The sequence below is a fragment of the Colletotrichum siamense genome (assembly GCF_013390195.1).
Source record: "Colletotrichum siamense strain Cg363 chromosome Unknown KSG_Cg363_contig10, whole genome shotgun sequence".
NCBI lineage: Eukaryota > Fungi > Ascomycota > Sordariomycetes > Glomerellales > Glomerellaceae > Colletotrichum > Colletotrichum siamense.
In genome coordinates, this window is record NW_023501023.1 from 192,790 (window position 1) to 205,082 (window position 12,293).

Below are 12,293 nucleotides of genomic sequence, written 5' to 3' on the forward strand. Positions count from 1 at the left end.
TTGAAAAATGACATCGAAACTATCTTACGCGCATCCACTCTCCCCCCTCAGTATTGAGGAGACCGCCTCTGCAGCAAATGTCATTCGCGCCTTGCATCCTGACACGATTCTTCACTTCCGGGTGATATATCTTCGAGAGCCTGATAAGGCAAATCTTGTCAAGTTTCTTGACGTTGAACATGCTGGAAGGCTGACACCCGAGACACCAAGGCCTCCGCGTCTGGCCTCAGTGCACTACGTTGTGGTGGCCAACCAAGAGGAGCCTCAATCAATCGAAGCCATCGTCGACCTGGAGAAGCTTGAGCGTGTATGGGAGAAAACTGTCAAAACCGACGTTCACCCGAGCTTCACATTGTATGTCCCATCATGTGGATACCTAGTGATGCATTCAATCCCTTAGGCAACTTACCTTACTAACCCGCTTGCAATATAGGCATGAACTCCAAGAGACTGTCAGAATCTGCAATGCGTCTGAAGTTCTGCAGTCCAAGATTGCGGCCCTTTCACTTCCCGAGGGGTTCGAAGCGGTTATCGAACCTTGGCCCTATGGCGGTCTCGACATTCATGACGAGAATCGCCGATATTTCCAGGCGCTTGTCTTTGCCATTGACAAACGGAAGAACAACCCAGATGCCAACTTCTACAGCTATCCGCTTCCTCTAATCCCTGTGGTTGATTGGATCAAGCAAGAGGTTGTCCGGGTTGACGAATTGGCAACTGGAGGCGTGGATGACCCTTACGTTGCGCAGCCCAGGGGAAAGGGCATTATTGACCATTGCCAGCCTTCCGAGTACGTGCCGGAACTTCTCGAAACAAAGATGCGAGACGATCTGAAAGAGCTCAATGTTCTCCAGCCCAACGGACCTAGCTTCAGTGTCGAAGACGAGAGCCTGGTGGAGTGGCAGAAATGGAGGATGCGCGTCAGCTTCAACCCCAGAGAGGGCGCCGTTATTCATGATGTTCTTTATGATGGACGCAGTGTGCTCTACCGACTATCCATCAGCGATATGACGGTTCCCTACGCTGATCCTCGCAATCCATTCCACCGCAAGCAAGCCTTCGACTTTGGCGATGGGGGTATTGGCCACTGTGCGAATAATCTCGAGCTTGGATGCGACTGTCTCGGGGTCATCAAGGTAAGCTCTTGCGTGAAAAATGCGTGGTTCTCTGCTGACATTTGACAGTATTTCGATGGTGTTCTGAACCGCCCCGACGGTACAGCTCACAGCTCGCCTAACGTCATCTGCCTCCATGAGCAGGATAACGGCATAGGCTGGAAGCACACAAACTGGCGGACAAACAGAGCCGTCGTAACCCGGCGGCGGGAGTTGGTCATTCAGTTCATTTTAACCGTAGCCAACTACGAATACGTTTTCAACGTGAGTGCAAGTTGTCTTGGTTTTGAGTAGCAGCTGACTTTTCTTTCCAGTACAAATTCGACCAAGCTGGAGGTATCACAGTTGAAACAAGAGCGACCGGCATCTTGTCTGCGGTCAACATCGATGCTGGCAAAACGGCACCGTGGGGAAATATCGTATCCCCTGGCGTGCTTGCTCAGAATCACCAGCACATCTTTTGCGTGCGGATTGACCCGGCTATTGATGGCCATGAGAATACGCTGGTCCAGCAAGAATCGCTCCCACTCCAGATTGACACCAGAACAAATCCCAACGGAAATGCGTACAAGGTTGAGGAAACGCCAATCACAACATCGGTCGGTCTTGATGCCGCTCCCCACAATGCACGATTGTTCAAGATTCAGAATTTGAGCAAGCGTAATCCGGTCAGCGGAAAACCAGTTGGCTATAAGATCGTTCCTCCGCCTACTCAGCTTCTTTTGGCGGATCCTCGGAGCCGCCAGGCTCAAAGAGCACTTTTCGCTCATCATCATCTTTGGGTGACGAAGTACAAGGATGACGAACTTTACGCTGGAGGTCGCTACACCTTGCAGAGCACAATTGAGGAAGAGGGAGTGTCAGATGCAGCTGCGCGATGCGATGATGTCTTACAGAATGATATCGTCATTTGGAGCGTATTTGGGCTCACTCATAACCCACGTGTTGAGGATTGGCCCGTGATGTAAGCCCCAAACAACTTGTTGTCGGAAACTTACCACTAACCATACTTATGTGGGCAGGCCCGTCGAAACCATACAGCTGCACATCAACCCGGTAGACTTCTTTACGTCGAATCCAGCCCTCGATGTACCCTCGAACCGTAATTTGACATCTAAGTACGCAGGCGAGACAACTTCAGTATCTGTCAACGGGAAGGACTCGGGGGCGTCGTGCTGTAGATAAGAGCTGCGACTGGAATGAATGTTGGATATGATAGTTGGTTCTTGCGCTTCCCGCACAAAGTTAGACTCAAGTTGGCTCAAAGAGGCCTGCCGTGTATTATCGTTGCTTTTATTCATTATCATTATACGGTCCTAGAAGACCGCAATCTCTACTCCCCTAGTCTGAGCTGCATTCTCAACATCGAAGCTATCTGAGCCCTCCTTCCAGGCCGCTTCAAGGATTTCGTCAATCATCTTCTGGACATGGAAAGAATCCTTCTTGTTGAATGATGCCCTCACGTCGTCCAAGACCTCCTTCCACTCCGGGTGCGCAGCTAACAAGGGAACCTCTACGCTGGCCGTAACTAGCGGATAGATGAGGCCATTGTGAACCAGCAAGTGGTGATTTGCGGGTATCTCAACTGCTCGAAATAAAGAGTAAATGGACGCAACAAGGCGGCACATGACAACTTCCGTCGAAGGAGATAGCGCTGAATCGGTTGATTTGTCATGTGTCGGTGGTACCTTCGGCGTTGCGTCCGCCGCGACGCGTTTTGTCCGCCTCCCTCGCCTCCTCACATCCAGGACCGCTGAATATCTCCAGCAGTCCCACAGAATGCATTGCGCATGCATGCCTATCTCGCCAGGCCAGGCCCAGAGCCGCGCCTCTAGGTCTTGTCTCTCACTATCTTCGATGTCAGCTAGAATGTCCAGAAATGACCTCGGCAACCCCGAGACCACCTCTACGCCCCCGAGTCTCCCCCCTTCCCACTTGTCTTGATGCTTCCGCAGGTTGCGCCAAACACCCATGCTCGGACTTATCCTTCCTATCACTGATGTTGGTAGGTCCATGATAGATAACACCTCGATGGAATGGCGTGTGGGGAAGTCATGGTCGGCAGACGGCACTAGGACGTCAAGCTTCGTGTCAAGATGATAAAGGTCCGCCATGAGCTGCAGATACATGGTGAAGGGACGAGCTTGAAGTAACTATGCAGCCAAAATTAGTTCGCGACCATGAATCGCGGTACATCACGCAGCTTAGCAAGAACTTACGCATAGAGTGCAAACGAGGATGCCCGCCGACATGGTCGAGACATCCAAAGAGCCATGCCGGCCTTCCAGTTCCGCTCGGAATGTTTGCAGGGCATGGTCGACATGTTCCATCGCCAGTACCGAAAAGCCATCATCCATATACGCTTGGATGGCGGTGCAGACGACAAAAAAGGCCTGGCTCTTTTCTGCCATTGCCTGGAAGTGTGACTGGAGCCAGATGTAACTTTCTGTCGTATACAAGCGATGCAAACCGGCATTCAGGACTTGGTACACAAGTCAGCCGTGGATCGTATCTTGGATCTAGACAACTGGGGAAGGACGACTTACACTTATTGAACAATTGCCGTTTTGGGTCAATGTTTGCGCCCGGCGACGGCGCCAAGGGAGAAACAACCCCAGACTCGGAGGCGGAGCCGGTCTGCGTGATCCCTTCGGCTCCGGGAGGGGAGGTAGAAGAGGAGGTGGATGGGGCGCTGGCCACCTGCAAATGTGGATCCTCGGTGCTCGGCAGATGATCTGAGTGTGAGAGTTTGCTGGGCTCCGAGCTGGAACTGTAGAAAGAGACATCAGGGATCGCGGCTCCAGCAAAGCGACCACGCGAGGCTATTCCGTTGGTCCACTTGAGCGTTGTGTTGTAGCCTTCGCACTGGATTCCGCGCCGCTGGCAGGCCCGACAGTCTGGACGCGTCTCGTCACATTTCCTCTTCCGCCGCTTGCAGTTGGAGCAGCCTCCCCTGGAGCGAACCATGTTTACCCGAACGATGATCTGTGAGTGGACAGTGGAAACAGGCCCTGCGGATAGTGGGCGTCGTGTATCTTGTTCGGCGAGCTGGCTGGTCCCGATGTCCGTCGGGAGGGGGAATGTCTGGTCGACGTGTTGGGCAAGTTTCTTTTTAGGAGATAAGCTACTCCGAAGAGGCAGAAGGAACCGAGGCGCATATATATGCCCTAAGGGGCATGGCTCAGACGCCTCAACCAGGGGTCTGAGCACGCTGTTGCAGCTTTACAAAATGCGGGGACTGACAGGCTAAAGCGAATAAAGTTCCCGGTCGTCATGCTGAAGCTGCTTTGGAAACGGGGTCATGACAAGTTCCTGCAGGGAATCGCTAGTGAAGGGTGTGGCATCAAAGTTGATTATCACGCGGCGGCTATCCAAACGCGACTGTAGACACACGCGGGAACGCAGCCAAGTCCTGGCATTAGATGCAGTAGGGTCGCTACACCTCTGGCCCTGCAGGGCCTGTACGCCCTTATCATTTGACAGATGACTGGGGCTAGGCTACGGATGATCGCCAATAAAGTCTAACACGTCTAAAGAGGGTTAACCTGGACGCATGTCTTATCGCTGGACGTCCTCCTGGGTTGACAGGAGAACAGAACGTCGGTAGTTGCAACGACACCACATCAGGGTCATATCAATCCAAGATATATCGAATGGCTGTCTGCCTCAATTTCCAGAACTTTTGGATGATCTCTAGCGACCATCAACAGTTAGGCTGGATCCTAGCACTCAATTTACCTACGCTACCGTGTTTCTTTGACCTCTTGACTACCGACCAAAGCTTCCTATGGATAACTCCTCGGCACCGGGTGTCCAGTCCACCCCTTTACCCCCTGGAACTGTCCACTTAATAAGCCGTAAGACATACCCACCGCCCGAATCGGCTTCATGTTGACCCAAACTCAGATGAACAAGCCACAGATTCATCCACGTTCATTCTTTCGCCCGTCCCATCTTCGGATCCAAACGACCCCTTGGTACAGACCTACGTGAACTCTCGGGAAGGTGGCTTGCTGATGAGTGTGTCTGGCATCAGAACTGGAGCAGATGGCGCAAGTATCTCAATTATGGCCTGGCCATGGGGGTGACGGTCGCTGCTTTCACCAAGTGAGTCCTACTTCGACGGTGAAGTTTCTAGGCGGAAAGGCTGACACATGAATCACGAGAATAGTCTATCGATCCAGACCGTCTTCTGGCAGCAAATGACCGTCGATCTTGACGTGAGCATTGCCCAACTCAGCAACGCACAGTCAGCTCAGCTTGCAGGACTCGCAACCGGATGCATCTTCTTCATCCCCTTCACCATCAAGTACGGCCGGCGACTTACATACTTGGTCTCAACGGCCATTCTGGCCGCTGCCGCTTGGTGGACATCGTCGATGCACTCATACGCAGAATTGATAGTCACAGCAGTTATAACTGGTTTGGCTGGGGCGATCAACGAGACCGCAGTCCAGATGACGGTACGCTTGCATACCGCAGCCAAGAGAGAAAAGGGGGCATACGTTTGCTAATTAGTTCTAAAGATTGCCGACCTCTTTTTCGTACACCAGCGAGGCTCTGCCAATGGCCTTTACTTCATCGCCGTCATGGCGGGTAGTTTCCTCACGCCGCTGGCTGCTGGCGTGCAAGCCGTTTCTCAAGGATGGCGGTGGTCATACTACGCTCTTTCTATCGCGCTCACGATTCTCTTCATCATGTTCATCTTTCTCTACGAAGAAACGAAATACGTGCCGATTACCGTCGGCCAGAGCGAAGAGATCGAAACAGAGCCCACGGATATTGACAACGGTCTAACCAAGATCAAGAGCACGGAGAAGAGCGGACTCGAACTCAACTACACACAGTCGAACGTTGACCGGACTATCCGCATGAACACCTATCGCGAACGCATGCGCCTCGTGACCCCGACTTCGGAATCCCTTCTGCGCGTCTTCATTCTACCCCTACATGTGATCACGCTCCCTCATGTCCTCTTCACTGCCCTTCAGTTCGCGTCAGGGGTTTGCTGGCTGGTGTTGTTCATGTCTGTTGTATCAGTGGTCTTCTCTGCCCCTCCCTACAACTTCGACACTGCTGCTGTGGGGTATATGACACTTGGGCCGTTCGTGGGGAACATCTTTGGCAGTCTCTACGGCGGACCATTTGCTGACTGGGCCGTCCTTCGCCTGGCGAAGAGAAACGGTGGTCTTTTTGAGCCTGAGATGCGACTTTATCCTCTTTTCCTACCGGTAATCACCATGGCCGGAGGCATCGTTATGTTTGGAGTTACAGCAGACAGGGTAAGCTCAGTCCTAGCTGGGTCATAATAATGACAGAAAACTGACAAGAATAGGGGATGCATTGGATCTACCCCAGTATCGGCGGAGCATTTTTCGCCTTTGGTCTGGGCGCCAACGGAGACATCACCTTCACGTTGCTTATCGACACCTACCGAGAGGTAAAGTCACCGTAACCGTCAAAACGTACTGGGTACTGACTCCTGTTTCCCAGCTTACCGCTGAGGCTTTTGTGGGCGTGGCCTTCATCCGCAACGCAGTCAGCGTTGGTGTTCCCTCTGCTCTCGTTCCTTGGATGTCGAGCATGGGTCTCAGTAACATGTACATCCTCAGCGGGGCGATTGCTTTGGTCATTGGACTCTTGTACGTGCCGATGATCATCTGGGGCAAACGGATTCGAACGGCCCTCGCGCCCCGGTACTGGCGACTTGTGGAGAAACGCATGAAGATTTAGTGTGCAATTTTATTACCTGGTTGGGTTAGGAAGATGTTTGGGGGCTTGGGCGGTTCGCACCCGCACACACCCGCATATCCACCCGCAGCCTGCAGGGCCCTTGTCTTCCATCCTCCTCGTTGCAAGCCGTATGTCTCGTTGTATCTACTGTCGAAAGCATTGCTGTCCTTAAACTTGGCAACCTGTATTATATTCTTTGGATTGTAAACAAAATATGAAGGTTTTAGATCCATTGATTTCTCTTTAGAGCTTCTCAGCTGGCTTGCCAGGGAAGTTTGTCAACCGATAGCAATCAATGATTGGCTTCCCCTCAAACATCGTCATAACACCGATCGCAAAGACTCCATTCATCCAGTCATAAGAGCTGCCTCCAGGAGCCTCAAAGTTGATATGCGTGAAGTACTCTACGTCGTCCTGGGATGCCGTGGGGGTCAACTTCTCCGTCTGTCCCGGGCCGCTTCGATAGATACCATGTGCGTTGACCAAGATAAACACTCCGTCGTTGGTTTGAAGTGTGTATCGGGCATTTAATCTCGAAAACACCTAATGAAATCATCAGACCCACGACCGATAACGCGTATCTGATATCAGTCACTAACCTTCCCAGGGCTGACTTGCTCCGCCCAGTCTGCGCCGCTGCGCTCCACTATCTTGCCGTCGATTCTGGGTCCTTTCACCGAACCGCTCAAAATGGGCAATACAAGCCGCGTGGTACCAGTGTTGTCCACGTTGCGTATCTCGGACACAGACGGATCCATATCGCAGACGATCCGATAGATGAAGTCCAGATGCGGCATGCGCATGGGTGGCACATCAACCCCGCTCGGAGTGAACGCGTTCCCCGGGGATGGAGTGTGAGCGGAGTCTCTTCCTGACGACATGTTTGGGGTAGTGTGCTTGCCGGATAATCCCTGTGTTGCAAAGAAATGAGTGATCGAGTCGGGTATTGACGCAGGTCTGGCGCTAATTGGGGTGACAGATGATGGCTGAAAACGCCGCCCGTTAAATAATTGTTTGTAACACAACCAACGATGACACAGATCACGGAGGAGAACCTTCTCTCCCGACTCCATTTGCCGGGGTTTGAGATGCGGGACACACACCTCACCGCGGCCTCGGCACTCGGCCGGCATAGCTCCCCCAAGCTCCGGCGCCATCTCTTTCCCAATCGAGACAATAGACGCGCCGCCACTTTTCCGAGCTTGCTATTGATAACATGAAGATGATCCCAAGTTCGTTGATCTCTTACTTCCTGATAAGCGAGCGCGGCTGATGTACAGTTCCGAGAATCGTTCCGCTGCCTGCATAGTTGTCATCTGAAGTCTTGCATCAGCCATCAAGCCATCCCTTCCCTAGCCCTCCTCCTTCGTCGACCAGTAACCACCAGCATTTTACGATGCCTGCAGCCATGGAGTGGGAAGTCATAGCTTCACGTCACAGAGAGAAGCAACAAGCTTCGATACCCCAAGAATGGGTGTTGTCAGACCAGAAGCTTAAAGAGCTTCGAGGTGCTGGAACACCCAAGGAGGGTCAGTTGAACGCTCTCGATGTTGCACGAAAGTCAGGACTGTTCACGGATAGCGAACTTGAAATCACCGAGTCTTACAGTGCAAAAGAGCTCCTGGGCAAGATCCATGCCGGAAAGCTCACGTCTGAGGAAGTCACAGTAGCATTCTGCAAGCGGGCGGCTCTGGCGCAACAGCTCGTAAGCAATCCCAACAGACTTCATACTTTGCAAACTAACGAGGATTAGATAAATTGTTTGACCGAGATATTCTTTGCTGAGGGTATCGCAAGAGCTAAAGAACTCGATCAACGTTTCAAGGAAACGGGAAAGCTCACCGGTCCTCTGCACGGTCTCCCAATCAGCATGAAGGTCAGCTGCCTACCAATAAGAGACGTCGAGCCGACTAGCTAACAGAGACAGGACTCCTTCAAAGTAAAAGGCCATCATGCCACGGTCGGCTACGTTGAGTTCCTCAAGCGGCCTCCACCAACGACAAATTCGGCGATGGTTGACCTTTTGCTGGACGCGGGAGCTGTATTTTTCTGCAAAACGAACGTTCCACAGACGATGATGGTCTGCAATCCCTAACCCCCCTGAAACCTCTTTACTGATTATCCAACTGACGGGGCAATGACACAGACTGCAGACTCTGAGAACAACATCTTTGGCAGAACCCTGAATCCGCACAAGACCTCCCTCACAGCTGGCGGCTCCACGGGCGGGGAGGGTGCTCTCGTATCATTCCGCGGCTCTGTTCTCGGCGTTGGTACCGATATCGCAGGCTCCATTAGAATCCCGTCCCTGTGCTGCGGCATCTACGGCTTCAAACCGACAGCCGATCGGACGCCTTTCGGGGGCCAGTCAAACTACCCTTTCCCGAAGGTCCACCTGCCTGGTGTGGTGCCCGTGGCGGGCCCCATGGCGAATTCAGTCGACGATCTGTTCTTGTTCATGGAAACTGTGCTCTCGCAAAACCCATGGAGATATGATGCCTCCGCAATCGCCGCGCCGTGGAGTGCTCCCAAATCTGACAACGCCAAACGTTTGACAGTTGGAGTACTTCCGGAAGACCCGGAGTATCCCATGCACCCCCCCGTTCGTCGAGCCCTCGAGAACGCAGTCTCCGCTTTGCTGAAGGCGGGACACGAGGTCATCAGGCTGCCGCAAGATCCTGACTGTAGCGCCGGACTTGGCGGAAGATTGGGATTCCAGTATTTCTTCATGACTTCAGATGGCTTGGACGTCCTCGCAAACGAGATCGGAGAACCTCTCGTCCCTTCTGTAAAGCGAGGGGTGCATCCCTTCACGAAGACGAAGCCTCCGGTTTCTGCGGATAAGCCTGTTGCACACCAGCTTAGCGATTTTCTCGGTCTCCGTGATGCCTATGCCGATAGCTGGCGAAAGACATGGCGAGAACATGGACTCGATGTCGTTATCGGGCCAGGAGCCATCAGTACCTCTGTGCCCCACGACACGTATGGTAACCCAGTTTACACATTGATGTGGAATGTGTTGGATGTAGGTTTATGGACTACTGATGAAGGAATTTTGTCGTTGACTTGGGACAGTATCCTGCTGGTATCATCCCGTACGGCTTTGCATCTAAGGAGAAGGACCCCTCACCCGAGAAGGCTGTGGCAGAATTCGAGGCAGACTGTGAGCTTGAGAGGCCCTAAATCACTGCCTGGCGCAAAACAGAGATGCTGACTGTTCTAAGACGACCCCGAAGCGAGCGATGGAGCTCCATGCTCAATCCAAGTGGTTGCCCCTCGATTTCATGATGAGCAGTGCTTAGAAGCGATTCGGATCATCGACAGAGACATCAGAAGGTAGAGCGTTACCAAAGGCACCAAGAGCAAGGACAGAAAGATCACCTCAGGGTTGGGATCATGTTTTCTCTATAGTCTTATCTTGGTCACCCTTGATTTCTAGACCGTGGCGGGTTCGAAACTGCGCCAGCCATTCAGAGTTATCTGCAACGGTCTGGTTCCATTCGTCGTCACTGTCATAAATGACCCGTCTTGATTCCTGCCTGAGCATATCGTCTGTAGGGTTAATCCCCTGCGCCATATATTCGTCCGCGAAGTGCTTCAGGTGTCGCTCCAATATCTCGGTGAATGCTTTGGAAGTCGCGGCTCTCGAGGTCAGAACGGATGGCGAGGGGAGTGAGTCGGGTTCCTTCAGCTCTGTAGACAATTCCTCCGCAGTGTCTTTGAATCCATGTGTCCGGGAAGAGATTTGAGCAAAGTGATCTTTTGTGCCCTGTTTGGTTGCTGAGAACGGTACCACGCTCATAGACTCCGATCCAATGAGGTACGGCGGTAGAGCATGAACTACCTGCTCTGCAACCGCGGGTGTAAACCCATGCTCTCCTTTCCAGTCCTTCATCGTCAAGCCTTTTCGAAAATGGGCCGCAAGATGGTCGGTTCTCTTGTTCCACGTCAACAGCGCCATGCCACAGAATCCACACCGAGAAGTGATCTCCATGGACTGAATCTTCCAATCGTCGAATCGGGGTAGCTTCTCCAGCTTGTGCATAACGCGCAAGTGTTGAACAAGATGATCTTTTCGTCCAAAGGAGCGTGCTTCAATCGGTCGGTCGTGGCAGGCGCTATGGTTGTGCATATCGAGATGTTCTTCTGTCGGATCTATGGCGCTGCAGTATGCGCAATGGGGCCGTCCCGTCACTGTCGACATTACAGAGCCTCCACGGGGAGCACACACCCAGGACTCCAGATTCAGATGTCGAGATTTCTCATGCCGAGCCCAGTCATATTTCGTCTTGAAGTTGTCGCAACAAAACGTACATTTGAACGGGCGGCTGTCCTTTGTCGTGATGCTTCCACGCTTCTTCCCAACGCGGCCTTGGCGGGTTCGATTCAAAGGGCCGAATCCAGCTCGTCTCCCTCTTGAAGCCTCTGATATAACAGACCACGCAGAATTGGCCGACTGCATTGAAGAGCTGCTTCCACCACTGTCAGCGCTTGTACCAGAGTTAGCCCGGGAGTATGCTGGCTGGGATCGACTGTGTCCATCTTGCGAGTCAACTTGATTTGTTCTGAGCGCATCAAAGATAGCTGCTATCGAAGCAGGCTCATCTTGAGGCGGTGAATCCTTCCATCGTTGCAACGGATCTGAGTCTTGCTGAGTTGTAGGGGAGGCGGGTATTGGGATCGGTACAGCCCTCTGTTCAGATTGCATGTATCGGTACCGACTTCGCCTGCGAGGGAGACCGCGGCGTCCCCTGAGTTCTTGCTCTTCAACTGCCGCAGACCAGTTGATGTTGTCTGAAGGCCTTGTAACTGGTCCAGGGAGCGGCCATTGAAGGTTGCTCAACTCTTGTGCCGGGTCTTCGTAAGACAGCTCGTGTCCAAACCATGACGAATTTTCGCCGTGGGAGATCGGCTCCGCTTGTGCCATGTCCCCGGACCAGAGGTGGTCGGAACTTTCGGACATCAGGCCGGGGTAAGTTGTGCCGGATACGGCGGCATCTGGTGCCGACCATTGCGGGTGGGAGCCGATGAAGTTGCCTCCATCTGAGTTGCCAGAAGCTAGCCCAAGCAGCGAATCAAGAACTTGCTGGTCAAGGTAGGCCTGATCTTGTGTGTGATTTAAGGCGTCATGCGTTCTAGCGCGTGTCGTGCGACGGTATGCACCGCCGCTACCATCTGCAGGATCGCCAGCGGTCATCGGTTTCTCGGAGGCAAGTAATCGTTGAGCTTGGAACAGATTGGATATTCCTTTTTCGCGCGCCCTAGACACTGTGACTGGGCACGTAGGGAGTTAAAGGCAACAGTCGCACTACGCCCATTTCCTCCCGTAGCGAACAGATTATTGCCGGTATGTGGAGAATGATTAGGAGAATTCCATGTACCTCCTGCGCCTTAGGGCGTGAAGTTACCACCATGAGCCAAGCGTCTCCGGATCCACGTGACGCG

The 12,293-nt window shown here is 52.8% G+C and overlaps 5 protein-coding genes across 5 annotated transcripts; 3 read left to right on the forward strand and 2 right to left on the reverse strand.

Annotated features, from left to right (window-relative positions):
• Positions 1-7: 7 nt before the first annotated feature.
• AO-I-2 (Copper amine oxidase 1) lies at positions 8-2,300 on the forward strand (the record flags this gene model as incomplete). The annotated part of the gene is made up of 5 exons (XM_036645809.1): positions 8-354; positions 434-1,136; positions 1,185-1,379; positions 1,430-2,079; positions 2,138-2,300. The coding sequence occupies 5 exons, from the start codon at positions 8-10 to the stop codon at positions 2,298-2,300; spliced, it is 2,058 nt and encodes a 685-aa protein (XP_036488866.1).
• Positions 2,301-2,431: 131 nt separating this feature from the next.
• Positions 2,432-4,082, reverse strand: ptaR3-1 (Pestheic acid cluster transcriptional regulator 3; the record flags this gene model as incomplete). Its single annotated transcript, XM_036645810.1, has 4 exons — positions 2,432-2,963; positions 3,051-3,268; positions 3,335-3,597; positions 3,662-4,082. The coding sequence occupies 4 exons, from the start codon at positions 4,080-4,082 to the stop codon at positions 2,432-2,434; spliced, it is 1,434 nt and encodes a 477-aa protein (XP_036488864.1).
• Positions 4,083-5,193: 1,111 nt separating this feature from the next.
• CGCS363_v013962 (putative MFS-type transporter) lies at positions 5,194-6,848 on the forward strand (the record flags this gene model as incomplete). Its single annotated transcript, XM_036645811.1, has 5 exons — positions 5,194-5,222; positions 5,287-5,578; positions 5,642-6,397; positions 6,451-6,555; positions 6,609-6,848. 5 exons carry the CDS (start codon positions 5,194-5,196, stop codon positions 6,846-6,848), a joined length of 1,422 nt encoding a protein of 473 aa, XP_036488868.1.
• A 243-nt stretch (positions 6,849-7,091) lies between these two features.
• Positions 7,092-7,729, reverse strand: CGCS363_v013963 (UPF0311 protein; the record flags this gene model as incomplete). The annotated part of the gene is made up of 2 exons (XM_036645812.1): positions 7,092-7,391; positions 7,448-7,729. 2 exons carry the CDS (start codon positions 7,727-7,729, stop codon positions 7,092-7,094), a joined length of 582 nt encoding a protein of 193 aa, XP_036488339.1.
• Positions 7,730-8,256: 527 nt separating this feature from the next.
• Positions 8,257-10,188, forward strand: amdS-3 (Acetamidase; the record flags this gene model as incomplete). Its single annotated transcript, XM_036645813.1, has 6 exons — positions 8,257-8,553; positions 8,602-8,724; positions 8,776-8,889; positions 8,995-9,873; positions 9,924-10,011; positions 10,073-10,188. 6 exons carry the CDS (start codon positions 8,257-8,259, stop codon positions 10,186-10,188), a joined length of 1,617 nt encoding a protein of 538 aa, XP_036488825.1.
• Positions 10,189-12,293: the final 2,105 nt, after the last annotated feature.